Source organism: Lutzomyia longipalpis, chromosome 3 (genome assembly GCF_024334085.1).
Source record: "Lutzomyia longipalpis isolate SR_M1_2022 chromosome 3, ASM2433408v1".
Lineage (NCBI taxonomy): Eukaryota > Metazoa > Arthropoda > Insecta > Diptera > Psychodidae > Lutzomyia > Lutzomyia longipalpis.
Genome location: NC_074709.1, coordinates 13,631,873 through 13,655,370, shown reverse-complemented (window position 1 = coordinate 13,655,370; position 23,498 = coordinate 13,631,873). Strand labels below are relative to the sequence as shown.

Here is a 23,498-nt window from a genome sequence, read left to right as displayed (position 1 = left end):
TTTTGTCCAGCACTTCCATCGTCAAAGACAAACCTTCGAAAAAACCAAATTTAATGAAATTTTCAACTGAGATCTTTGAGAAAACATTCTTACGGCTGATCTTGAGCTAGAATCCTCAAGAAAAGCAAAAGTAATCCCAAGCAATTCAATAGGATCCTCATCTTCCACAACCAACAACCACCACGGGTAATGAAGAGCAAATAAACACGCAAATTGGACGAAAATTGGTGTTAAAGTGATAAAAATCCATGATTTAGAGGAAAAACATTTAATAAACTTCCGTTCTAAAATTATTTCTTCATACAATTATTCTTTTTTTTTTTAATATAATTAATTTTTCAACAAAAGAGCAAATCTCCCGCGCAATTTTAATAGCGACGATTAAAAACATTAAGGTGGGAATGGGAGCATGGCGTATTTTATGTGACAATAACATCAACTGATTCCCCATCGGAGGCATTCATTTGTGTCCTCCCATTGGCCACCATGGCCCCATCGAGGAAGTCATCGTCATGTTGCAAACATTGACTCTTTTGCTGCTTCAGCCGTAGCTCAAACACCCTCTCGATGGCCTCACGGAAGCACAGGAAGTTGTAGTCGATGACACCCTGTCGGCTGAAGTTATCCTCACGCAGGATGCAGACGAGCGCAAGGAATTTATTCACCTCTCGCAGGTAGAGGATCGTGCTGTTGTTCAATTTTATTAAACTAGAACTCTGATTGTCGAAGGCGGCAATGTCAGTGCTACCCTGGAGGCTATAAAAGAGATAAAAAATCATTTTTTTTTATTAATTTTATTAAGAAAAATTAAAAGAAATAAATTATTAGACACAGAAGACGTAAAAAATGAAAACTTTCGATTGATTACAATATCAGTGGCTTTTATTGTATTAGGAAAAAAATCTATATTAGTAATATTCTATTCAACAAACTCTGACAAGTTTTGCCAACATAGAAATTCATGCACAAGGAAAAATAAATAAGAGAAAAGACTCACCCGTAGATGCAGGAAAGATCAATGACCACGTCAATCATATCGCAGCATAGCTCATAACTCTGCATGTCAACAGGAGAGGCATCTGTGGCAATGTAAATCTTTGACACAACGTCAAATAAGAAAGCCTTCTCAATGCCCGAATTGGAGATGAGAATATTGAGGAGATTCTCAAGTGTCGGCAACTGCGGAATGAGCTTCTGCACAACTTTGCTGAATGCCTCGAAAATTGAGTGGTCATAGATTGAGGTGAGGTGGAAGCTGAGGTGGATCTGATCCAAGCCAGCATCCGCCAAATCGTCCGTGGCACGCTGATGGATGTCCCGCTGTGATTCCATCTTGAAGTCATCACTCACCCCGTCAACTTTGTGAATGAAGACTTCAAATTTAATTCGCGGATTCACTTTGTACGCCTTCGTGACTGTCTGGTTGAGTTTCGTGAGCGCCTCCAGGTACTCATCCTGGGCGTCGATCACGAAGACGAGAGCGCCACAACCACCGAAGATCATGTCTGAATCGAAGGTTGGTTCGAAGAAGTCAATCTGCCCGGGAAAGTCCCAGATTTGGAATTGCACAAAGCTACTGTTGTTTATGTCATCCTTGACAATTTTATTCGTTGATTCGAGAAAGAGGGTCTCATTGGGGGACATTTTGTGAAAGACAACCTTCTGGATGGAACTCTTCCCGGAACGTCGGAGCCCCATTAGAAGTATTCGTGGTTTCTGATCTTGCGTCCCCACCCCAGGTTCTCCCTCAAAGTCATCCCCGTACGTGGGGTAGCGCTCCTCCACCTCCTGATAGTTCTGGAAACACACAAAAAACATTCAAAATAATAATAAAATCACAATAAATCGAGCATACAACAAAGTTCCATTCGTTCATTCTTTATCTTTCATTTTCTCATTAATTCTATACTTTTGCACAATTTCTTCTTACCATTCTGCGCAGCACTTTCTGTGATGATAAATTCAGCGTCCAACTGCGACGTATTTGGGAGGAATTAACTAATTTTGAAGAAAATATAAAGCGTTTTTCTCGTTTTTCTTATCTCTTTATTTTTCTTCTGCACAACTGTCAAAATTCCAAAAACCCGGTGGGACTTGCAGAAACAAACTGCTATTTTTCCCCTACCCTCTAATACATCCGTATGCAGTTGCGTTTGGTTTCAATAAATTTTTATTTCTTGATTTTCATTTCAATTTTATTTAATAAATAATATAATAAAAATTCCATAACCAAATGTTTTATGTTCAGGAATAACTTTTACTTCCTGGATTTCATATTTTTCTCCTCTTGCATGGAAATTGCTTCTTTAATCTTCTGTTCCATGTCAAGGAGAGTTCTAGCATTTCGAGGATCATTGTCAAAGACACGATACACACGACTGTCATCCACACCATCTACAGCAGTGCGTGTTCCAAGGAGAGGAAGCCGTAGTTTCCCCACCAGGCCGAGAATAGAATTTATGAGGAAGGTCACGAATGCCAGAGTACCCATGAGGAATAGCGAGGACATCATTGGATTCGATGCAGCACCTCCACCGAAATCCCCACCACTGAATGTGAAGGGAGATCCCATTCCATAGCCGCCGCCACCACCGCCGAAGCCATCAGAAAAGCCTCCACCACCACCTCCAAAGTACCGAAGATTCTCTCCGGTATTCAAATCCATTTTCCCTTCTGTTGATTGTCCGTGGAAGAGGAGTGGATGAAATGCTGTCATGGCATTCTTGAGCATGATCATCTTGAGGAGATCATCAAACACAGCCTCACTGAAGAGTCTTCCCTGATCCTGAACTCCTCCCAGTGTCTCATTCACAAGCTTTGTCGTGTTGTAGATTTCCTTCATCATGCTGCCCATCTTGAACTTGACCGTATCATCCTCTTTTGGTGGACTCAATCGTTCAGGGAGTGGCTGAATCTTCACAAAACGTCCCGAGATGAGAGAAAATTTCACAAGGAAAATCACAGCAAGGATTTTTCTCAACATTTTCTTCCACTTTCCCACAAACTTATGGCTCTTCTCCATGAGATCAACCGCCTTTTATATTTGTGGGCATAATTATTTGATCCAGTGAACCTGTCGCATGCAATCTTGCTCCCGCATATCATCTCTGACAGGGATTGTCCTCCTTCGCGTCACATAAATTGTTGGTTTTTCTCAATGAAAAACAAATAGAACAAGACTTCTTTACATCTTCATTTAATTTTTTTTTTTCAAAGAATTTTCCCTCTTGGAGAAAACTGCGTAAAAGGAGGGAAAATCATGAGCATGAGATTTTCAAATTTTGGCGGCAAAACTTTTGAGAACTTTCACGCCCTCTGGTGGCTCTTTAAATCTCAGTCTTCGCATTTTCTTATATTTTTCCTCTGAGTTTTCTCTAGGAAAAATGTCTTTCCTAGCAAGGATATTGCGTGAAAATGGTAAAACATCCCTCCTGGCATCCCCACGGTACCATGTTGTCTTCTCCTCAACGCAGGCAGAGCAGAAAGAATCAGAAATCGATGGTAAGTTAATTTGTTGGTTATGTTGATATCCTCAAATTAAAAATTTTTGTCCACTTCCTGAATTTTCCGCAGATTTCCGCGTGATAAACTTGAGAAATGTTAAGGAACAAAGGGTTCAGAGGCAGGAAGTAAAGAGATTCCCCGTGCCACCACCAAGAACTGAACAAATGCCCGTTGGTCAGGATTGGGGAGCCGTATGGCCGGGTCCCAGGACTTTTCATCCAGCTGCTGTGCCTTTACCTCTGCGACAGGGATGGGTGCCAAAGGGAAAAGCACCCCCAAGTAAATTTGTCAATACTGAACTGATGAAAATTCCAAATTTCTTGCATCTCACCCCGCCGGTGATTAAACGGCAGGCAGAAGCTCTCCGGAAGTTCTGCACCCCATGGCCTGAGCAATTGCAAACAGAGAAGGACATTGAGGAGCATTTCCCAGTCAAAGTCATCACATCTGACTACTGCCACGCCCTACCAACTATCCGGAATCCCCTGGCGAGGATAGTTAGTATTCAGCTGAATCTATCTCGCCTCCCCCTTGATCGACATGCAAAGGATAAATTCCTGAGGCTCGTGGGAGATCGGTATGATGCAGAAACGGGTGTCCTGACAATTGTCACAGATCGCTGCCCACTCCGGAAGCAAAACTACGATTATGCAATGTACCTCATTACGGCACTTTTCCACGAGTCCTGCGTGAAGGAGCCGTGGGAGGATTTAAAGGAAGAAGCTGACATGGAGGTCTACATCTGGGAGAATAATAAATCCAAGCAGATGGCTGAGAACTTCGTTAAATGGGGCCAGAAGGATGCAGCAGAATGCAGCATTTCCTCATCCTTCAAGACGGCCGTTGAGGATCTAATCAATGAGGGTGAGAGCGATGAAACACTTACAAAATACAAGGATGCTGCTTTGGAGCTTCTCCAGCTAAACCACACGGACGCAAAAGAGCCGGAAAAATCATTAAAGTGAAATTAAAGCGCCTCCCGTAGAATTATTTACTCCAACATAATTTTTTTCTTTGATTTCCTGAGATATTGGAATTTCTTGGGGATTTTCTGGAGAATCTGGTGAGTTTCTCGGAATATAAATTTGAAATTTTAATTTTTGGTTTTCTTTGCTGAGAGAATAATATTAATTTCCTGACAGAATATTTTTATTTTGAGAGAACTGAAAGGATGTTATAATTCTAATAATCCCTTAGACAAAGAATAATAATTTATTTATTTAATTTTTTTTAAATTTTATAACAATAATAATTTTTGCTGTTTTTGCATACAAAATGTTAAATTTTTACTGACGGAGGTGCTTGATGACAGAAAAGGCCGACCTGCTCCTCGGAGCATTTCCGTGAACCGAAGAGAGTTAGTGGTGTGATTGTCATCTTACTAAACGGAGCGACGTCGCAGAGGTGTTCTCGCGAAAAAAGGTGATTTTTCTGCTTTCTGTCCACCGGAAGGCGTTTAGTTAGTTTAGGAGTGTTCCTCAGGTGTGTGTGTGTGTGAGTGAGCCTGGACAAAGGATGAATTACAACATAAGCTGGATATTTCCCCGGCTACGGAAGCCCTCAGCTTTCTGGCACCTGGCAAGCACCGTGACCATTGCCTGCGTTGGACTTTTTAGCAAGATAATTATGGGTAATCTTTGCTCTTTGTTCATCCTGCAAATTAACCTGCTTGCCTGCCTTCTCTTCCTCCTTCCTCGTGGGAATTTGAGAGGTGGAAAATAATATTCCTGAATACACTGAGAAATAGCCCCAAAGCTCGAATAATCTTCCAGTTGTGGTCCAGGGAAACTGGAAAAGTTTCTTTCCCTTTTTTGGGACATTTAATTTCCTTGTTTTCATGCAAAAATTTTTGCTTCAAGAAATATTTAAGTAAATGGGTGCAGTGGAGGATTCTTGTGGGCGACCTCGCCAACCCTCGTGGTGGCGCCGTTTAATTTGATTTGTGGGAAAATCAATTTTTCCACCACACTCACGGGGAATCCGGGTCGCGCACGCTGGATTAGCAAATGTGTGGCAATTACATAATTACATGGCATTTTGCAGCTCTGAAAATTCATTGAGAAATTGCCATCTTGCGACATTGACCACTATATTAGATTCACTTTGACCTACTTTCCGTACGCGCCAAAGAAGCTCACCCAATCTCCGGGGATCTCCCATCAAAAGACTCGACTGAAGAGCCTTCATCGAGCACCTGCCACGAATTTTGTGGAGGAAGTGCAGGCAGCACAAGAAAGAAGCAGGAAGTGAATTTGCATGCTTATTGTTTTGCTTATTTTGTACGTTTTTTTTGCAGTGTGGCTCAACAAGACCCGTGTCCATAATCGACACATTCTATCCGACGCACTCCGCAAACGTCCCCGTGGGGTGCCACTCATTGTAAGTCTCGCTCTCTTTGTTTATATATTAGACCCCATCTCCAGCAGACAAAGACGGGGGTGGGGATTTACGTTGACTCACATGTTGTCGCATTAGCGCAAGACGCGCGAATTTCATGAGAGTTTTGGTAGCAAAATGTTGTTGCCTTTGTTGCTGACGCATTTGATGATCGAAAGATCTTGCAACGTCACGCAACAACCGATCACTAAGCAAGACAACAATCACCTGAAGCGATAGAAAAGTTCGCTGAGAAAGATTTCAGTTAGAATCCCACGCGAGAGAACCCGTATAAACAATCCATGCTGATGCTCATGGTCAGTGCGCGATCGCTTCCGAAGGTCTTCCTCTTACTTCCGGCTGAAACAGAAATCATTTTGAGCACGTGCTGCGGCTTTTACGCTACACATGTTTAATGGGAGCAATGAAAAATAATATTTTCGCAAAATAACAAAGAAAATAAATTGATTTCTGCGTAATTGTGGAGGTTGATAACGATAAGAACACAGAGAACAATAAAAACAATTTAAGGGAATTTAATTAAAGAATTAATAAAAGATCCTTTTGAAGGGACTGAAAGAGATCTTAAGGTGTTAAAAAAAATTTTTTTTGCTTCTTGTTGTTCTTAATAATAGAGATTTGTTAATATAGAGAGATTAATTAAACGTTCAATACAAAGTTCGATTTTTTTCGAGATACAGAGAAAAACATTTATTTGAAGATCATTCTTAACAATAAAATAAAAAGGGAGAAAAACAGTATTCTGACGCAATAAAAATATTAATTATTATCTCTTAAATATTTTATGAATTCAAAAATATTTTTTTATTTTGATGAAAACGGAAAAAATCACTAAAAGGAATCTTTTTTTGTTTTTTTGTTTTATCAAAATAATTTGGAAACTTTTGATCATTTTTAAGAAAGTGTCTTATTGGCAATTTATTCTTGAAGATCATTTTCTTTTGAATTACAATATGTTTTCAATAAATAAAAGGAGTTTATTCATTTTCATGCTCGGAAAAAATATTAGGCAAAGAAATTCTTTTAGAACGCCACAACCATACTCAAGAAAAGTTAAGCAGGCTTCATTTTGAACAGTTTCTCCATAAAATGTCTATAAAACATATGCATGCATCTATGTTTCAATTTATGATTTTTTTAAACTTAATTTAATAATGGAAAGAATGATATTTAAATTAAAAAATAAAAGGTTATATCGTTTGTTGAAACATTGGTGCATATGTTTCATTCATTCTTGTATGCTTGAAATGAAATAGTTAAAAATTATCGATGAATATAAAGCATTGATGCATATGCTCTATGCAATTAATATAAAAATTTGGTTCAATTGGGGCGATTTTTTTTTATTTATCGGAAATTCACCTGTTAAAAGTCTTTTTTTTTAAAGTTTTTTTATTGCTTTGGTAGAATCTTCTACAGCCTGTCAAGAGAGGCTTTAAATGAATAATCATTCTTTTGAAAAAATAAAATAAAAGAGAGGTTGAATTTTAATTTTTAAAGAATGTGAAAAATTCACAAAATGAAATGGGAAAATATATTTTTTTTAATTTGTAAAATATTTTCCCATTCCTATTTTACAGACGTGCTCCAATCATGAGTCATGCTTCGATGACCCAGGACTATGGGGTAAGGAATTCACAACAAAATCCAACCCTTAACTTGCATGTTTCTCAAAAAATTAATTAAAAAGAAAAAACTGAAAAATCTGTGATTTGATAAACGAATGCGCCCTCCATTTGTTTTTGATGTCGTGCAAAGTATTTTCCTTTCAGTGTTTATACATTCTTTCTGTTTATTTTTTTCATTGAAAAAAAAAAGACAATTTCCATTAAACTCGATTTTTTTGTTGGAATTTCCCAAATGGAAAATATTTTAATTAAATGTACATTTTTTCTTTCTTTTTCCTTTTCATACGAATTGCAAAATGGTCTGAGTACAGCAACGGGCAAGTTTTCGATTAGATTACAGAAAGAACTATAAAAAAGAAAAAGAAGAAAAAAAGAGTTACAAAGAAAGCAGAAATTTGTATAAAATTTCAGCTCTTTGTTAATTAATTTTTTTCTCTTTCTTTTCATTGTTTCCAATCTTAGGAATTAACTTTTCTTAACTACAAACTTAGCTGTGATTTTTTAGGCACACATTTTAATTGCATCTTTTCCAAAATTTTCTTCTCTTCTTTTTGTAATAAATTTTGTTGGTTGATGGATAATTTTCTTATTAATTTAAATATTTTGTAGAATTTTCTTTTTGATTCTGTAGAAGCAAAAGTTTTATTTTTAATTTGTGGAAGAGGGGCAAAGAAAGATATAAAAGTACAGTGTTTATTTAATGAAATTAAGGCTCAGAGTTTTAACAATTTAAATTTCTTTTAAAATAAAATACTTTTTCGTCTCAATTGTAAGGAAATTTATTTATATATTGTACGTGTTAACACATTTTGCACGTTTTTCACATTTTATTCTCTCAGAAAAAGGGATTTATCTATCTCTTTTCAAGTGAAAAATGTTGTCTAACATTTAATAAAGTTAAATTCGAAGCGTCGCTGGATACATTGAAAAGAGCATCAATTTATGAATATATCTGGAAAAAAATCAAATTTTCAAATGACAACAATTTTCAACTGAATTTTCTCATTTGACTAAATGCAAAAAAGTAATCACTCACAAATCCTCCGACAAAGGTAAAAAAAGAGAGAAGAATTAACTAAAAATTGGCTTTTGTTGGGTAAAATCTCTCTTTTAGGTGTCCTCCCATTGAATCAAGTCTGCAATCACAATGTGATTCGGTGGTCTCTGGCAGCGCATGATATTTGCTTTACAAACAAATACCATTCCCTATTCTTTATGACCGGGAAATGCGTGCCATGCGTGCGTGGCGCCGGCGTCTACCAGCCCGCAATGGATGTTTGTATAGAGAAGCTGGCCCAAGGTGATTGGGTCCATGTCTTTCCCGAGGGTAAAGTTAACATGGCTCAAGAGTATATACGGTGAGTTTAAACATTATTTAAAGTATTTTAGAACAAAGAAATTGGATCAATAAAGCCTAATTAAAATGCTTAAGATTTTTAATGAGAGAACATTTTTAATGCCTTTTTAAATGATTAAAAATAATGTAAGACATAAAAAAAACAAGAAGAATTGGTAAGAAGTTAATGAATAAAATTCTTTTTACTGTGGTGCAGATTAAAATGGGGCATCGGCCGATTAATCTACGAGAGTCCAGTTCTTCCTATGATTATTCCCATTTGGCATAAAGGAATGGAAACTGTTCTTCCTAATGAGCCACCCTACATACTCAGGGTGGGCAAGAAGGTGACCATTAACTTTGGGGATCCAATTGATTTGAGTGATCTCGTAAAGAGCCTCAAAGAACGCAATACTCCCGAACCGGAGGCACGCAAAGTCATTACAGATCGCATCGAAGAGGAGCTAGATGTGAGTAATAACAAGAGGTGTTTATCTGAGTGAAAATTTTCGGATTATTCGTCAATTAAATTCAGATTAGTCGTTAAAATTCGGATTATTCGTCAATAAATTTCAGATTATTCGTCAAATTTCGGATTATTCTTCAATGTTTAGATTTTTCGTTAGATTCTGATTTCGTCAAGTTTCGGAAAATTCTTCGAGACGAATCAGACTATGTATTTGATAAGATTCGGTTTATTTGTCAAGGAAATTTGGATTATTCGGTAAAATGCAGATAGTTATTCAAAATTCGAACTAATCGTCAAGAAAATTCAGACTTTGTCATGTTTCGGATTATTCTTCTTCTTTTTAATTTTTTTCCGTGCCGAACGTCATTGCGATTCAAAATTCAGATTATTCGTCGAGATTCGGATTATTCGTTAAGATTCGGATTATTCAAAGAGATATTGATTATTCGTCAACTGATTCGGATTATTCGATAAATTTCAGAGTATTCGTTGAGTTTTAGATCATTCGTCAAAAATCAGATTATTCTTTTAGATACAGATCATTTAAAATTTAGATTATTCGTTAAAATTAGGATTATTCGTCAATTAGATTCGGATTATTCGGTAAAATTCGGAGTATTCGTTGAACTTTGGATTGCATGTCAAAATTCAGATTATTCTCAAAATTCTAATTATTCGTCAAGATTCGGATTATTCTCAAAATTCTAACTATTCTTTAAAATTTAGATTATTCGTCGAGAAAATTCAGATTATTCGTCGAGAAAATTCAGATTATTCGTCGAGGTTCGGATTATTCGGTAAGATTTGAATGATTCGCTAAAATAAATCGAAATATTCGACAGATAAACACCCCTTGGAGTAATATAAACTGACCTAAATTGACTTTTTCTTCCCCTCACCCAGCACAAGGAGGAAGTTGATGATTTATTTGAATTTTCTTTCTTTTTTTTACCGGTTGGTGGTGTGCAGAAATTAAGAATAAAGACGGAACAGTTGCACAATAAGTGCTGACGAGTGTCACGAGGCTGAATAGATTAAAATATTATATACAACCAACTATAGGTACATAAAATATCGGAGTTGTGTGGTGATTGTGTGTAGCGATTATGTACGTGTAATTTACGTTACAACGTTTTGGTTAGAGATAAGAGAAGAGCATAAATAATATGTCGTGCCATGTAAATATTTCTCCGATCAATGTGTAAAAGAGAACGCGATGAAGAAAAAATTAAGATAGACGTGCTCCCGATTGAAAAGAAGAAAAAACAAATCCAGTCCATTTGTGAACAAAAAATAAATAAACTTTTAATTAATATTATTGGACATATTCGATTATGCAATGTACCCTATATTTAGATTATCGATATATTTCTTGCCTCTCTAGCTAGAGAAAAAAGGAATTTTTTTGAATAAATATTTAGCAATTCGCGATTTAATAAAGAAAAAAAAGTAATACGTGTTTAAAGTAAAAATCGAATGTTTGGAAATATAATTAATAAATTTCCAGTAGATCGCTGTGAATCATTTTTTTTATCCAAATGAACATTTTAATGATTTTTTTGTACATTTTGTGATAATAATTTGATGTCAAACTTACTCAATTTTAGGTTCTTTTTTTTGTACCAACTATTACACCCTACACATGCCATGTCCAAACTATAGGGCTTATAGACAAACCGAAGATTAACAGAAAAAAATCCAATTTGCATTTTTTTCTCACTTAAAATGAGCTTACAGATCAATGGGGGAAATGTTAGCGCAAAAAAAAGTTTATTATTCAAATTGGTGAATAGTGGAAACTCTACATAAAAAAAAACATTGCTCAATTTTTTTCAAAGAGCTGTATTTAATAATATTGCAAATACAAAAATTTGAACAAATTTTGGCTGTTTAATTGAAATGTAAAACAATTATTTATTTCTTATTTTAAAGTAATTTATGTAAAATTGGTTATTGAAGTCCTCAAGTTTCCTTAATTATTCCTTATTTTACAAAATATTCTTTTTATGAATTTCTTATATGAGCATTAAATAAGGAAAAAGCTTTAAAAGCTTTAAAAATGTAAATTATTTATCTATTTCGCTACAGCTAGAAGATGAAAAATAATTTGTCAAAACGTCGCTGATTGGATGAAAAATTTGTATTTTTCGTTTATTTTGAATCGTTTTTTTTGAGACATTCTGAAGAATTAAAATCAATTGAAACGGATAGAAATATTCTGCAATACATACTGAAGAGAATTTAAATCTATTAATTTTGGATACTCTAAGAAATTCTTAAGTTCTTTTTGTTGATATTTTCGTCTCTTAAAAAAATCAAATAAATGAATAATAAAATTAAAAAACTGATTAGAAAACCTTTTGAGGAATTTAGACGAGCCTTTGAGAATATTTTTGTGCTTTTTAAGGGCTTTTCATTAAGATTTTATGTTCAGCAGAATTGTAAATAAATTTTAAAAGTTACAAATTTAAAAAAAAAAGAAAAAATCAATTAGAAACGGTTATAATTCATTAAACTATTGACTTTTTTTTAATTTACTGATGAGTTCAATAGCCGAGTGGTTTTAATTACACCTCTTGAGCTCACACTATGGAATGTCATGGGTTCAAGTCCCATCAGTTGTCTTCATTGAAAAGTACAACTCATAATTAATTTTTCTTTTATTTTTTTTTTAAATAATTTTTTTGTTAAAAATGATATATTACATTGAAGCAATATTTTAGTAATTTTTGAGCTGGAAAAAATTACAAAAGTATGTTATGAAAAAGTTCAGAAATTCATATTTTTATTATTAAAAAAAAAAAAAACAATAATTAAAAGCTATTCAAATGCGCAACCATTTTCCTCCATTATCTGTACACAGACTTTTAATAAGAAGTATTTGTCCACGAGAAATTATTAGCATCTTCACAATGAATCCCACAGATAAAATTGCCATAAAATCCCCACATTTATGATGAAAAAAAATCCCATGAATTTGTCTTGCATTTCTATCCACCGATAAGAGATAACAAATAATTCGTCAAAATATCCAAACAATTTAGTACATTTAAATAGAATCAGTCAGATACCAAATGATAGTGTTTAAAAGACAAATAAAAAGAAAATGTAAATAAAATCTGAGCTGTAATGAATTCATTATTCGTTTTTTTTCTCGTTTTAACGGATTTTTGTGAGGGGGAATTTTTGGTTGAGAAAAATGTGAGTTTTTGGGGAGATTTTGCTCGTTTGACAAGAAAATTTAATTTGTATTTTCCATTTAATTTGTACAGGAATGAATTGAAGCCTCCGCATGTGGGAAGGTCCTCCCAGTGCGTGGATACGCCGGAAAGGATAAATTTCCTCTCAAGCAACTGCACAGCAGCTCCTAGGAGGATTGATGTACTCGGTCGTGGTGGATTTGGGATTGTGCTGAAGGCTACGTACAAAGGTGAGTTTATTCTTTTTTATTTTTAGCTCATTTATTCCCAGAGATTCTTACTCTCAACCCTAAAGCCAATTGTGGTGACAAAGAGTGGACGTTCGTGGTGGAACACGGACATAACAAAACGCCAATGAGAATCAATTGGGAAGTACGGCGGGAAGGCTTCTTCATTCACGTTAAAGTTGTAGATGTAGTAGTACCCAGCGGGGATTGGGCATTTCCGGGGGAAGTTCCCATGCTCAAGAACAGTGGGGTAGAAGAGTGCCAAGACCAAACTCTGCCCTGCTGGATTCTTTAGGAAGGCACAAAAATCCAATTTTGTATCCATTATACTGGGATGGTAGCGATTACCTTTCTTCTCATAGCTTTTTGCTGAAATCTATACAAATCCACAGATTAATCCAGGAAATGTTCTTCGTCTAAGTAATCTCGGGAATTTTGCATAAAACTCACGTAGATGCTATCATTGAGATCCACTTTGAAGGTAGCTGTTGAATTGAGCCCATCAAATGTTCTATTCAGCTTCCGGATGAAGATTGATGCATCCTCAATTATATCCGGAGCTTTTATCTCAACTTTTACATTCTCCTGGACAATCTTGAAATTTCTCAATCCCATGCAAAGTCCAGCAAATCCCGTGAGTCCAATTATAACACAAAATTTCACAAAACTTTTCATCTTCGATTTTCCGGGATTTTTGGGATCTTTGGGGGTTTTCTTGTTCTGCTCAAACTCCAGTCAGTGTTTGAATTAACATAGAATTAGCTTATAAAACATTGGCTAAAATTAGAATAGAACTTCGCCCCAGAGTCTTTAGGGGGGATCTCATGCAGAAAAAATCCCATTTAGGGCATCCGCCACATATTTTAATACAAAACACCACAAATGAGCTAATTACGGGCTGTGTTTGTTTGTTTGTTTTTCTCCAATAAATCAGGAAAATGTGTGGCTGTTAAAGTTGTCCAAATGAAGCATGAGTACTGTTGTAGATCGCTGGAGAAGGAGAAGAATATCCTGTGTGCAAAACATCCCAATATTATTCGAATTTTTAAAGTTGTAACTGACACGACTCATGGCTTGGTGATCATGGAGAGGATTTCCGGTGAGAATCTTCATGTAATTTTGAATGTCATTCACCTGAGTACCGTGCATGGGATTGAGATTCTCTCCCAGGTTGCTTCAGGATTAATTTATTGCCACAGGCAGGGGGTAACACATGGTGATCTCAAGCCACAGAATATCATGATAACTCTCATGGAGAATAATAGGCGATATGTGGCAAAATTGTGTGATTTTGGATGCTCCTCGAGGGTAGAGGAGAATCCCAAGAGGGAGATGTGTCGTGGAACAATCCGCTATATGGCTCCGGAAGCCCTAAATGGTGCCCCATTAACCCCGAAAGTGGATATTTTTGCATTTGGGGTAATAATGTGGCAAATAATGAGTAGAAAAATTCCCTATGAAGACATTCATTCGAATGAAATTATTGCCTATCGCGTGGTCCATGACGGATTGCGTCCAGATGTGTGTCAAGGGGAATTCTTAAAGATTCCAGAAATTCTCCTTAATGGAGAAACATTCGGACGTTCATCGAGATGTTCAATATCACCGCGAAGAATTAAAAGTGATACACTTCTGGGGGGAAATGCGGAAAATTCCCCGAAAGAACCCAAAGGGAAGTTCCCAAGATCCCTCAGTGCTCTCCTGAAGGAAGCTAAAATTGAGAATCACGAAGAATTCCCACAAACTGCCAAGAAAATTGTATGGAAAAAAATTTTTAAGAATCAAAAGTGGACAGAAGATGAAGAAATTGCAACGAAATATTGTTCCCTGTTTAGGATTTGCTGGCACGAACAGCCCTCAATACGTCCGGAAGCAAATCAGCTATTGGAAGAATTGAGAGATCTCGCCAGGATTGCTACTCAGTGATTTATTTTTTTTTTTTCAAATTATTTTCCTGTTAGTCCTTGTAAATGAGATAAACAGTGGAGAGAATAAAGAATGTTGGTGTTTCGTATTTGTGATTGGAAAAGAGATCAACGGAGGGATCCTGGAAGAACAGCATAGCACACGTGATACCCTGTTGGTATTTGGGGAAGATGCTGACCATTGTGACGATTCTGTAGCGACGCATTCCCATCCCCTTGACGGCCCTTTTGATATCCTGCGCGAGGAGTTGACACAGAATTTTGCACTTCTTCGCGTTGTACCGTCGATACTCAGACTCCTCCTCGACGCGTCCCTCGCAGATCTTATTCATTATGCTCCCAATTTGATCCGTAATGGTCATTGGGTTGCGATAGAAACGCAATTTCCCATCGAATAAATCCCCAAAGTCAATATCCTTCCGGCGGGGCTTCTGTGCCACAATCCCGAAGACAAGGGAGCTTGTGTAGAGACTGGTATTGTGCTGGACAATCCCCTTGACCATGGATTGCCTCCTGAATTTACAAGAGAAATTTTATCTTAAAGATTGCCCTTAGAAGAGAGTTTTTCTTTACCTCGAGGGGCTCCGAGATGGGGGTCGTAGACTTACTCGTCGCATCATTTTCAATGGATTAATTTAGCTTCCTGCAGGGATTTGCCTTTGGGGGCTTCATGAGCTTTTCATGCGAGTTTCATGTTGAAAGAGATTGCATGAGCATGCAGGAAGGAATCAAAATTTCATGAAGAGTCTCAAAGTTTCCTTAAATGAATTATTTTAACAGTTTTTGAATTTCTTTTATTTCAAAGAATTTTAACTTAAACTTCAATTCTTTTTAATAAAAATTAAAAGAATTTTTAAAAGAGTTTAGGTAAAAGAATTTTAACTCACTTAAAAAAATTTTAATTCTATTCATTCTTGAATTGAAAGATTTTTTCAAAGTAATATTATTAGAATTAATTTTTTAAAAGAATTTTTAAAATCATTTCTTAAAAGAACTTTTAATTCATTTTTACAAAAAGAGCAGTTAAAATTTTTTTAACTGATATATTTTTTTTCACTTGACTCTCTTTATTAAAAATAAAACTAAAGTTTAATTTAAACGAAATTTTACTAAAAAAAATGGATAGACTTCAAATATATTTTCTAAGTAAGTGTTTTTTAAATGAAAATTACAAGAGATCGTCTTATTCATTGAATGATTTTGAAAAATATTTTTTAAGTCAAAAACTGATTGTCTTGAATTAAAAAAAATTAAAAGAATTTTTCAAATTAACTTAATTCTTATAGGTACGATTTCCTCTTGAATTAAAAGATTTTTCGAAATCAATTGCTTAAAAGGATTTTTAAAAAAATCATTTAATTCTTTTTTCGAATAAAAAATTACGAACTTAAAGTTTTTTTTTACTGAAAGTATTTTTTTTATATGTAGTTGACTCTTTTTTATTAAAAATAAAGAAATAGCACAAGCTTTAATAAAGAAAAATGATTTAAAAAAAATTTTAACTCATTTTTTTTTTATTAAAAATGATTGGAAACCACAATAATCATAAAAAAAAGTATAAAATCGTTTTAATAAAAAAAATTCTTTAAAATGATTTATCTGAATTATTTTTTTAACTCAAAAATTCATTATCTTGAATTTTTCAATGGAAATATATCACTGAAAAATAAAACGAGGAAAACCCTTAAGCCAATCCAATTCAATCCCCGCCAATTCCATCGACAGGCAATTATCCTGCCAATCATCAATCAAACAGTTTTTAAATCATCAAAAGAATTGCATGTAAATTTATTGGTAAGTGCAAGCGTGTTAAAATACAAAGCGCCCCCCTCTGTGGGGGCTCTCAACTGGAGGCATCTGCTTCACTTCTTTGCCAGCCCCTCCCATCGATCTGGTACTACGAGAAAGTATCGTTCCATGGCTTCACTAAAGCGTTGTTTGTAGGGTTTCGGGGAGATGACCGTGGGGAGCTTCCCTTGTCCCCCCAAGAGCCCCGTTTGCTTCACCAGGGATTCGAGGCGCTTATCGAGTGTAAAGGTGCGAATGTAGTCAATGATACCCAGCACGAGAAGCTTCTCCTGCCCGTCGAGTCCCACGAGAAGGGAATAATCCATCACGTCGTTCTTCTCCAAGAATGATGCATCTCTGTGGATGGCCTCCCTCAGGATTGTACGACTGTGCGTGAGGATGTACAGAGGATTTGACCAGGACACTAGAAAAGGATTAAATGGGGATAAAAAAATTGAAGAATTCCAATCTTTTCATTAAAAAAAAAGCAACTTGAAGTTTGTAATACACTATTCTTCCCGGAACGGTTTGATATGTTCCCGGAAAGTGCCAAATGTGGCTGAAAGTTGTGCAGTTACCCTGCCCATTGCATCAGGAAGTTTCTAAGGAATCTTAGGAACATCCCTTTCAGTACCCGGCTGATCCTTGATTTCATCTTCAGGTCCAAATCTGTCCATTTAGGAAGTTCCCTTTGGAATTACGTGAAGCGTCTTTACGGACTCAGATTTTGACCTCTAAATGAAATCAAGGATCAGCTGAGTGTTGAAAAAAAAAAAGTTCCTAAGATCCCTTAGAAACTTCCTGATACAATGGTCAGGATGACTACACAACTTCCAGCCACTTATGGCACTTTCCGGGAACATATCAATTCATTCCGGGAAGGAAAGTTTATTTCGAAAAGTGTTCAAACTTCAAATTCCTCTGAAAAAAAAAAATAGAAAGAAACTCACTTTGGATAAGATTCTGATCAAGGAGGACAATTTCCCCTTCCTGATTTGTTGGCACCACCAGACGATTCCTATCTGATCCCTTCAGGTCGAATTTATTGGAGATCTCCCGATTGAAGAAGAGATTCTCCATCACAAGGACGGATTTCTCACGATCGGAATCCTTCTTCTTGATGATGACCTTGAAGACCCCAAGAATCTTGGCCAGAAGCGTGGGCTTATCGTGCTGCAGGCAATCGTGGATGTAGTCAAAGTAATTTGGGGCAAAATTCTCAAAAATCGCCACATCTTGCTTTGTCATCTCCTTCAGCACAAAGCGATCATCCGTTGTCTTTGAGAATTTACTCCCACTCTTCCCACCTTTTGCCTCCCACTGTACCGATCTGCACAGTGAACGGGCAAAAGCCTGCCGGACACGTTCTGTTTCCGCCGTGAGATATTCCGGAATCTTCTGCCCCAAACTATTGCTGCTTGCCTTGCGATCAACCATTCCTTTGCTGGTGCCCTCTTCTCCCGCCTCTTCTTTTACTTCCTTCTCTGCTGTCGTAGAAGGAATGGAAGTTGTCTTCCCTGGTGGTGGAATGAGGACTTTATTGCGCATCAAATCAAATTCTCGGGCAAAGTAAATTTTGCACGTAAACTGCGTTGAGGCATCTTGAAAATGCAACTCAATGTGAGAAGATTTTCCCTTTTTATCACCTTCCTTCTCTGCTGCCTCATCCTTCTCACCAGTTGCTTCGGTTTTCCTCTTCACACTCGGACTATTGCTACTCTCCTGCGACGCTCCTGGTTGCATTTCCAGGGATTTCTTGTAGTCATTCGACATGAGACTAAAACTAATCACAGAGCTGAGATCTTGATCATGCACAAGAACCGGAAAAGCTCCCATTGGTAGGGTGTGATGCTCATGTGGTGGCAATGGGGATGGAAGTGTATTAATCTGCCCGGAAGATGGGAGAAGTTGACTCAGGAGACTCTTGACGGTTTTCTTATCAAAGAACTCCTTGTTATTCTTCTCGCATTGAATCATATCCACCACCTGATTGACATACTTCCCCCTATCTTCCGCATCATCAGTTTCACTGCCCTCCTCCCCGGAATCAATGGGATTCTTTGTCTTTTGCTCAGCTTCATGCAGACGTGGTCCCCAAACTTCAATACTCTCCGCCAGAGCTCTCTTAACCATCAGCATGGCATCATTGATATTCCGGGAGTTTACTTCACGCTCCGTGAGGAGGGTCTGAACAATCTCCACGCGTTGCTTGAAAATCATCTGATCACGATTGACGAGACTCTTGAGACCAATGAGTTTGGGGCTCTCAACTTCCGTTGAAATTTGCGCTAAACGATCATAGATCTTTGCATAGACCTCATAACCTTTCTGTGCGAAGATCTTTATGTCTTCCAGCACTTTACCTGTGTCATAGGGTCGTGGGGGATGTAGTTGGATTACAAGGGGTGGTAGGAAGATTTCCCAAACTTCAATTGGGGTGTACATAAAACTGGCCACGATGCCTTTGTGACTGAAGTAGTGAATATGTTTGCGATGGAGGGAATGATTGCATTTTCCCACCTCTTCCGCAGCTGATCCCGCCTCCTGGTGGACACTCACTTCACGCCTCTTGTACGCATGACCATGGAAGCGAAGTTCGAGGTATTTTGCAAAGGACAAACAGTGCGTATCATTGGACATTGGGACACTGGGTGTGGATTCCTTGCACACACTGCACCACGATGTGATGAGGATGCTATTCCCATCGGGACTACGACGCTGCTGATCCTCAGCTAGCTGCACCTGAATGCATCCCATTGAGTGCACATAGCGACGTACGTGATCCAACATGGGGCTATTGCACGATGGGCAGATGTAGGAGCTGCGGAAGCAGTAGCGTTCGAGGAAGTGTCCCAGCATTATGTCATTCTGCCCGTAGAATTGCATATCGAGGAATGATGGTTGTGCACAGAATGTTGGTTGATGGCAAGATGATTTGGGGCTGTAGTTGTAGCTACAGAAGAGAACCGGAAGACGTTGGTGATTCTCAATTGCCAGGGCATCTCTGTAGATGAAGGCATCAATGCATTTTTGACTCTCCTCCACTTTCTCATCCACTTTGGGGCGTTTAGTCATCTGTCGTGTCTTCAGGAGACGCCCCCCAGTGGCACGGAAGCTCGCCAAGAGCCCCTGGAGATCCTTACTGTCCACTGAAGAGGTTATTTTGTGATTCACAAACTCATGGTGGGGCTTCACAAAACCCACATCCTTCTGAATTTCACTTCGTGGGGGCGCTTCTTCGCTCTGTTGTCGCTCAATTGGGCTAGAGAATTGCTTGGAGTAGTACAGTTCATTGGGGAAGCGCGATCTAAGGTGACATTTCCGCCCAATTTCCGTCTCCAGGTAGGGAAGTGGGAAGTTTATGAAGGGAGAAACGGAAAGAACAGTTGAACTGAGAGATGTGCGGAATTTATTGTCATAGAGTGTCTGAACGTGTAATTCAACCACAACTGGTGCTTCGGGTTCAGTATCAACGGGATGTGTTGTCCTGAGGGGATCCGAACAATCGGGAACATCTTCCTTGTGAATTGCCTTGTCCTCAATGCGACTCTTTAGGGATTTATTCTTTGTCGTTGCTTCCTCCTCATCGCATCCCTTAATCGGAGATTGTTCCTTTGAGTCGAAAATACTCGGCTTTGGCGATGGAGGGCGAGCAAATTCATCCAAGAGGAAAGACAACTCCAATCGCCAATTGTAGCGCATGTAGAGGAGAAAGGAAGCAACACGCTTTACCCTCGTCAGTTCGGCATTATTCCCACCACGGAGGAGGATGCAGAAACCTCGTGGGGAAGAGGGTGTCTCAAAGAATGTGATGGTTTTAGCCACACCCTGTTCATCGGTGTACGTCCGGATGGAGAATGTATCACAAATCCCAAGGGTAGGACGTCCAATATTCGAATCAATTGATGACACAACGTCACATTCGAGATATTTCGACAATCTCTCCAGCACAGACAACTTCACATCCAGCACCAACGTTATTCCACGCTTCCTCAGCATATCCTGCGCAATTCCAGCCACATTCTTATGCACAAGCACCACATTTGGCTCCAAGCTACGTATCCGTGCTGTTACATTGCGCAAATATTCCTCTTCCTGCAGCATCAGTGTCTCCAAGCTGACAAACTTCCCCTCAACACGCTGATAGACAATTGGGCATTGCAACAGGAGAATCCGGGGACGTTCTACCTTCGTTATCATATCCTTATGAGCGACATTCTTGCTAAATGCCACCCCACCGATGATCTGAGACTCCGTTCTCTTGCCCCCGGGGACTTTTTTAAAGTTCACAAAGCTCCTGATGTCCATCAAATCCGCCCCATACTGCCCTGGCTTCACCGTATTGGCCACCCGGGCGCACAGAGGAATGAGAATTTTTGACCATTCCGGATCGAGATTCTCATTACGCAGCAACTGATGCAGAAGACGCTCCTCATGGGCACAAAATGCCTCAAGGAGAGGTTTTGATCCCACCGTGGAGAGGAGATTATTTTGCAAGTCAAAATCCCTGATGGACCCGATGGAATTATCCTGGAAATCTCCAAAAATATTCCCATCAACAAAAGCCGGACGTGCTGCAACACTTGCATCGACATTCTGCTGATCCCCATGGAAGGAGCATGCCTGATATGTGGGAATGTCATTCTTCTCGACTGTTTTGTACAGTGCCTCCCCCTCAAATTCAGCTTCCTCACATCCCGCCCCCGGAGGTATAGCCACGAGGAATCCCGCTTCAATCATTGCATTCAAAATTGCAACAGCTTGCATCCTGTCGGAGGATTTTTGATTTGTCAGCAAGTACCTCACGAGATCCTCACCACGATTGTGTACAGCGAGATTCTTCGTGAAGTCCTCACTCAGCACTTGTAGGGATGTGAGTTGCTGCAGAACTGTCTTCCTATCGCCACTTGTGAGTGTTGTATTTGGGTAGCTGACGAGTTTCTCCTCTTGATACCCCACAGAGATCTTCCTCCGTAGTGGGGAACTAACTGAAAGATCGGGGCTACTGACATTTGGCCCTTCAGTGGCTAATTTATTAGATAGATCATCCTGCAGAGCCTGCAGATCACTCTTCAGATCAAGCTGAATTTCCGGGGAATTCAGGTAGCGCAGAACAATCTTGGAGCAGTACGTGCACACCTTTAGTGGTTCGGAGCACTTTATAATCTTCCCCGGAACCACCTGATTGCAGCATTTTGAGCAGAAGATCTGCCCACAGAGGCGGCAGTGATGCTTCCTGCGGAATGTTGAGAACTTCTGTGTGCATTCATAGCATTCCTTGGACTTGGAGTCTGGCATCCAGAATCTCTGCAATTCCGTATCGCGATAGCTCTGAAGGTCGCGATTCCCAAAGGCAACCAAACTGCTGATGCGCTGCATTATGCTCGTTGGGGTGCGAACCTACATTTTATCATTTTCTTTTTGTATTAAAAATCCCCCTAAATCGCCATTGATCTTAACATTTTATTAGTAATTAGAATTAGTTGAATTCGTGATTTAATCACTAGATGGCGTTAGAGGTGCAAGGAGTTATAGAGGATCCATTGAATTTATCCAAAAGAGCTGGGAGATTTTTATAATTTGAACAATTTTGAATTTATTTTGCCCAAGAATTGAGAAAAATAAATAAATTATGGAACATTCGGGGTAGACGAGAGAAATCTTTATCTGCGACTGAAGCATGTTTGCAAAGCTCAAGGAGCTTGTAAATAAAGTAGTATTGTTGTCAAGATTATCAAAGTAAACATTTTTCAATGAATTTTCAATACAAAAGTGTTGTGGGTTGAAGAAATGAACAACATAATAGAAGAAAATGGTTCAGAAAATAAGCAAGGTCAAGCTGAAATTGATGATCTTAACATATTTTCGAACAAAAAAAAATGTTTTATGATTATTCCTTGAAGGCTCCAAAATTTTGTTTTCGAATTCATCAAATTTCAGAACTTTAAATTGTCGTAAAAATTGACAAAAGAACGTTTTTTTCAGGGATTTTCCGGGAGAATTTTTAGTAACGATCTGGGACATTCTTTTCATCTTTATAAAGGTAAAAAAATGAAGCTTGGAAACTAATTTTTGGATTACTTTTTCACAGATTCCAGAGTTCGTTTATTTCTATAATCTCCAGACATTCCAGAATACTTTATTATATTTCTTGTAAGAATCAAAGGTTTATAGAGCCTTAGATATTTATTGAATTGTGGGAAAAATTGCTAAAGAAGGATATTTTAAAAAATCCATAAGATTTTCCGAGTGTCTGCAATGAAAAACTTCCGAAAAATCATTTTGAAAATAATCATTTTTTACCAATTAAAAAGAAGAATTGAAAAGTAATAAAATTTTTGTTAGATTGCTTAAACAAGATATTTTTCAAATGATTTTCCGGAAGTATTTTTCAAATGATTTTCCGGAAGTATTTTTGAGAGATATCCGGAAGATGCAGAAAATCCGTTTTTCAACTGGATAAAAAAGTAAGATTTTTGAGACTTTCCTGCCCAGCCGGGTTAGTTTTTTTTTATTATTTTTTAAATAAAGCAACAACAGAGCCATTGTGGTAAAAACCCAAACTAATAATTATCCTTACTAATTATTTACATAGTCAACGATAAAAATACTAAAAGGCTTTCAAGAAGATTAGAAAAGGAAAAATATAGAATTAGCTTACCTCAACAGGCTCCACAGTGTACTTTTCAGCAATGGACGTTGAATCTGATGGGGTGCTCTCGTGGGACACCTCCGTAGCTTCAATTGCAGGACTGTCTGCGGTACTGGGATGAGCAGAAGCACCCTGTAGGCTCTCCTCGACGATTGTTGGATGTTGAAATTTGGGACTTTCAGCTGTGGAAGTTGATGGGACGACATTGACGGAGTTGTAGCTGGCATTGTAGGCATTTGTGATCTTTGTTACGAATTTTGAGAGCAACGTTTCGGGCTCATCGTCCCAATCTCTCGCGAATTCTGTTAATTTAGTCGGGGAATGCAGGTTTCTATTCATTTTTTTTTTATCACGCACGCACAATCAAAAGTC

At 37.9% G+C, this 23,498-nt stretch overlaps 7 protein-coding genes across 7 annotated transcripts in view; 3 read left to right on the top strand and 4 right to left on the bottom strand.

Annotated features, from left to right (window-relative positions):
• The window catches only part of LOC129793173 (uncharacterized), a 1,136,769-nt gene that overhangs the window by 586,187 nt on the left and 527,084 nt on the right, over window positions 1-23,498 (bottom strand). The gene's annotated exons all lie outside the window — the stretch shown is intronic.
• On the bottom strand, window positions 253-2,067 carry LOC129793208 (ras-related GTP-binding protein C). Its single transcript, XM_055833026.1, has 3 exons — window positions 1,931-2,067; window positions 998-1,797; window positions 253-756 (listed from the first exon to the last, which is right to left on the bottom strand). The coding sequence occupies exons 1-3, from the start codon at window positions 1,931-1,933 to the stop codon at window positions 420-422; spliced, it is 1,140 nt and encodes a 379-aa protein (XP_055689001.1). The 5' UTR covers window positions 1,934-2,067; the 3' UTR covers window positions 253-419.
• Window positions 3,311-4,601, top strand: LOC129793214 (28S ribosomal protein S35, mitochondrial). The gene is made up of 2 exons (XM_055833033.1): window positions 3,311-3,501; window positions 3,574-4,601. The coding sequence occupies exons 1-2, from the start codon at window positions 3,384-3,386 to the stop codon at window positions 4,467-4,469; spliced, it is 1,014 nt and encodes a 337-aa protein (XP_055689008.1). The 5' UTR covers window positions 3,311-3,383; the 3' UTR covers window positions 4,470-4,601.
• On the top strand, window positions 4,860-12,472 carry LOC129793225 (tafazzin). The gene is made up of 6 exons (XM_055833053.1): window positions 4,860-5,134; window positions 5,801-5,883; window positions 7,482-7,527; window positions 8,644-8,887; window positions 9,083-9,335; window positions 10,304-12,472. Exons 1-6 carry the CDS (start codon window positions 5,020-5,022, stop codon window positions 10,343-10,345), a joined length of 783 nt encoding a protein of 260 aa, XP_055689028.1. The 5' UTR covers window positions 4,860-5,019; the 3' UTR covers window positions 10,346-12,472.
• On the top strand, window positions 12,424-14,775 carry LOC129793207 (proto-oncogene serine/threonine-protein kinase mos-like). The gene is made up of 3 exons (XM_055833025.1): window positions 12,424-12,535; window positions 12,607-12,764; window positions 13,696-14,775. Coding segments are annotated over exons 1-3 (1,152 nt in total). The 5' UTR covers window positions 12,424-12,533; the 3' UTR covers window positions 14,688-14,775.
• LOC129793245 (dynein light chain Tctex-type 5-like) lies at window positions 14,705-16,351 on the bottom strand. The gene is made up of 2 exons (XM_055833076.1): window positions 15,260-16,351; window positions 14,705-15,199 (listed from the first exon to the last, which is right to left on the bottom strand). Exons 1-2 carry the CDS (start codon window positions 15,304-15,306, stop codon window positions 14,719-14,721), a joined length of 528 nt encoding a protein of 175 aa, XP_055689051.1. The 5' UTR covers window positions 15,307-16,351; the 3' UTR covers window positions 14,705-14,718.
• Window positions 16,443-23,465, bottom strand: LOC129793149 (putative 1-phosphatidylinositol 3-phosphate 5-kinase). Its single transcript, XM_055832850.1, has 3 exons — window positions 23,136-23,465; window positions 17,425-21,874; window positions 16,443-16,898 (listed from the first exon to the last, which is right to left on the bottom strand). Exons 1-3 carry the CDS (start codon window positions 23,463-23,465, stop codon window positions 16,549-16,551), a joined length of 5,130 nt encoding a protein of 1,709 aa, XP_055688825.1. The 3' UTR covers window positions 16,443-16,548.

Excerpts from the sequence above, each read along its gene's own strand:
- LOC129793207 (XM_055833025.1), top strand. Across the intron at positions 12,765-13,695 it reads GCTGAAGGCTACGTACAAAG|GAAAATGTGTGGCTGTTAAA; the intron begins GTGAGTTTATTC and ends CCAATAAATCAG.
- LOC129793149 (XM_055832850.1), bottom strand. The coding sequence starts at position 23,465 with ATGAATAGAAACCTGCATTCCCCGACTAAATTAACAGAATTCGCGAGA. Across the intron at positions 21,875-23,135 it reads ACACTGTGGAGCCTGTTGAG|GTTCGCACCCCAACGAGCAT; the intron begins GTAAGCTAATTC and ends GATAAAATGTAG. Across the intron at positions 16,899-17,424 it reads TGATCAGAATCTTATCCAAA|TGTCCTGGTCAAATCCTCTG; the intron begins GTGAGTTTCTTT and ends ATCCTTTTCTAG.
- LOC129793245 (XM_055833076.1), bottom strand. The coding sequence starts at position 15,306 with ATGATGCGACGAGTAAGTCTACGACCCCCATCTCGGAGCCCCTCGAG. Across the intron at positions 15,200-15,259 it reads CCATCTCGGAGCCCCTCGAG|GAGGCAATCCATGGTCAAGG; the intron begins GTAAAGAAAAAC and ends TTGTAAATTCAG.
- LOC129793208 (XM_055833026.1), bottom strand. Across the intron at positions 757-997 it reads GATCTTTCCTGCATCTACGG|CCTCCAGGGTAGCACTGACA; the intron begins GTGAGTCTTTTC and ends TCTCTTTTATAG.
- LOC129793225 (XM_055833053.1), top strand. The coding sequence starts at position 5,020 with ATGAATTACAACATAAGCTGGATATTTCCCCGGCTACGGAAGCCCTCA. Across the intron at positions 7,528-8,643 it reads CGATGACCCAGGACTATGGG|GTGTCCTCCCATTGAATCAA; the intron begins GTAAGGAATTCA and ends TCTCTCTTTTAG. Across the intron at positions 8,888-9,082 it reads ATGGCTCAAGAGTATATACG|ATTAAAATGGGGCATCGGCC; the intron begins GTGAGTTTAAAC and ends ACTGTGGTGCAG.
- LOC129793214 (XM_055833033.1), top strand. The coding sequence starts at position 3,384 with ATGTCTTTCCTAGCAAGGATATTGCGTGAAAATGGTAAAACATCCCTC. Across the intron at positions 3,502-3,573 it reads GAAAGAATCAGAAATCGATG|ATTTCCGCGTGATAAACTTG; the intron begins GTAAGTTAATTT and ends AATTTTCCGCAG.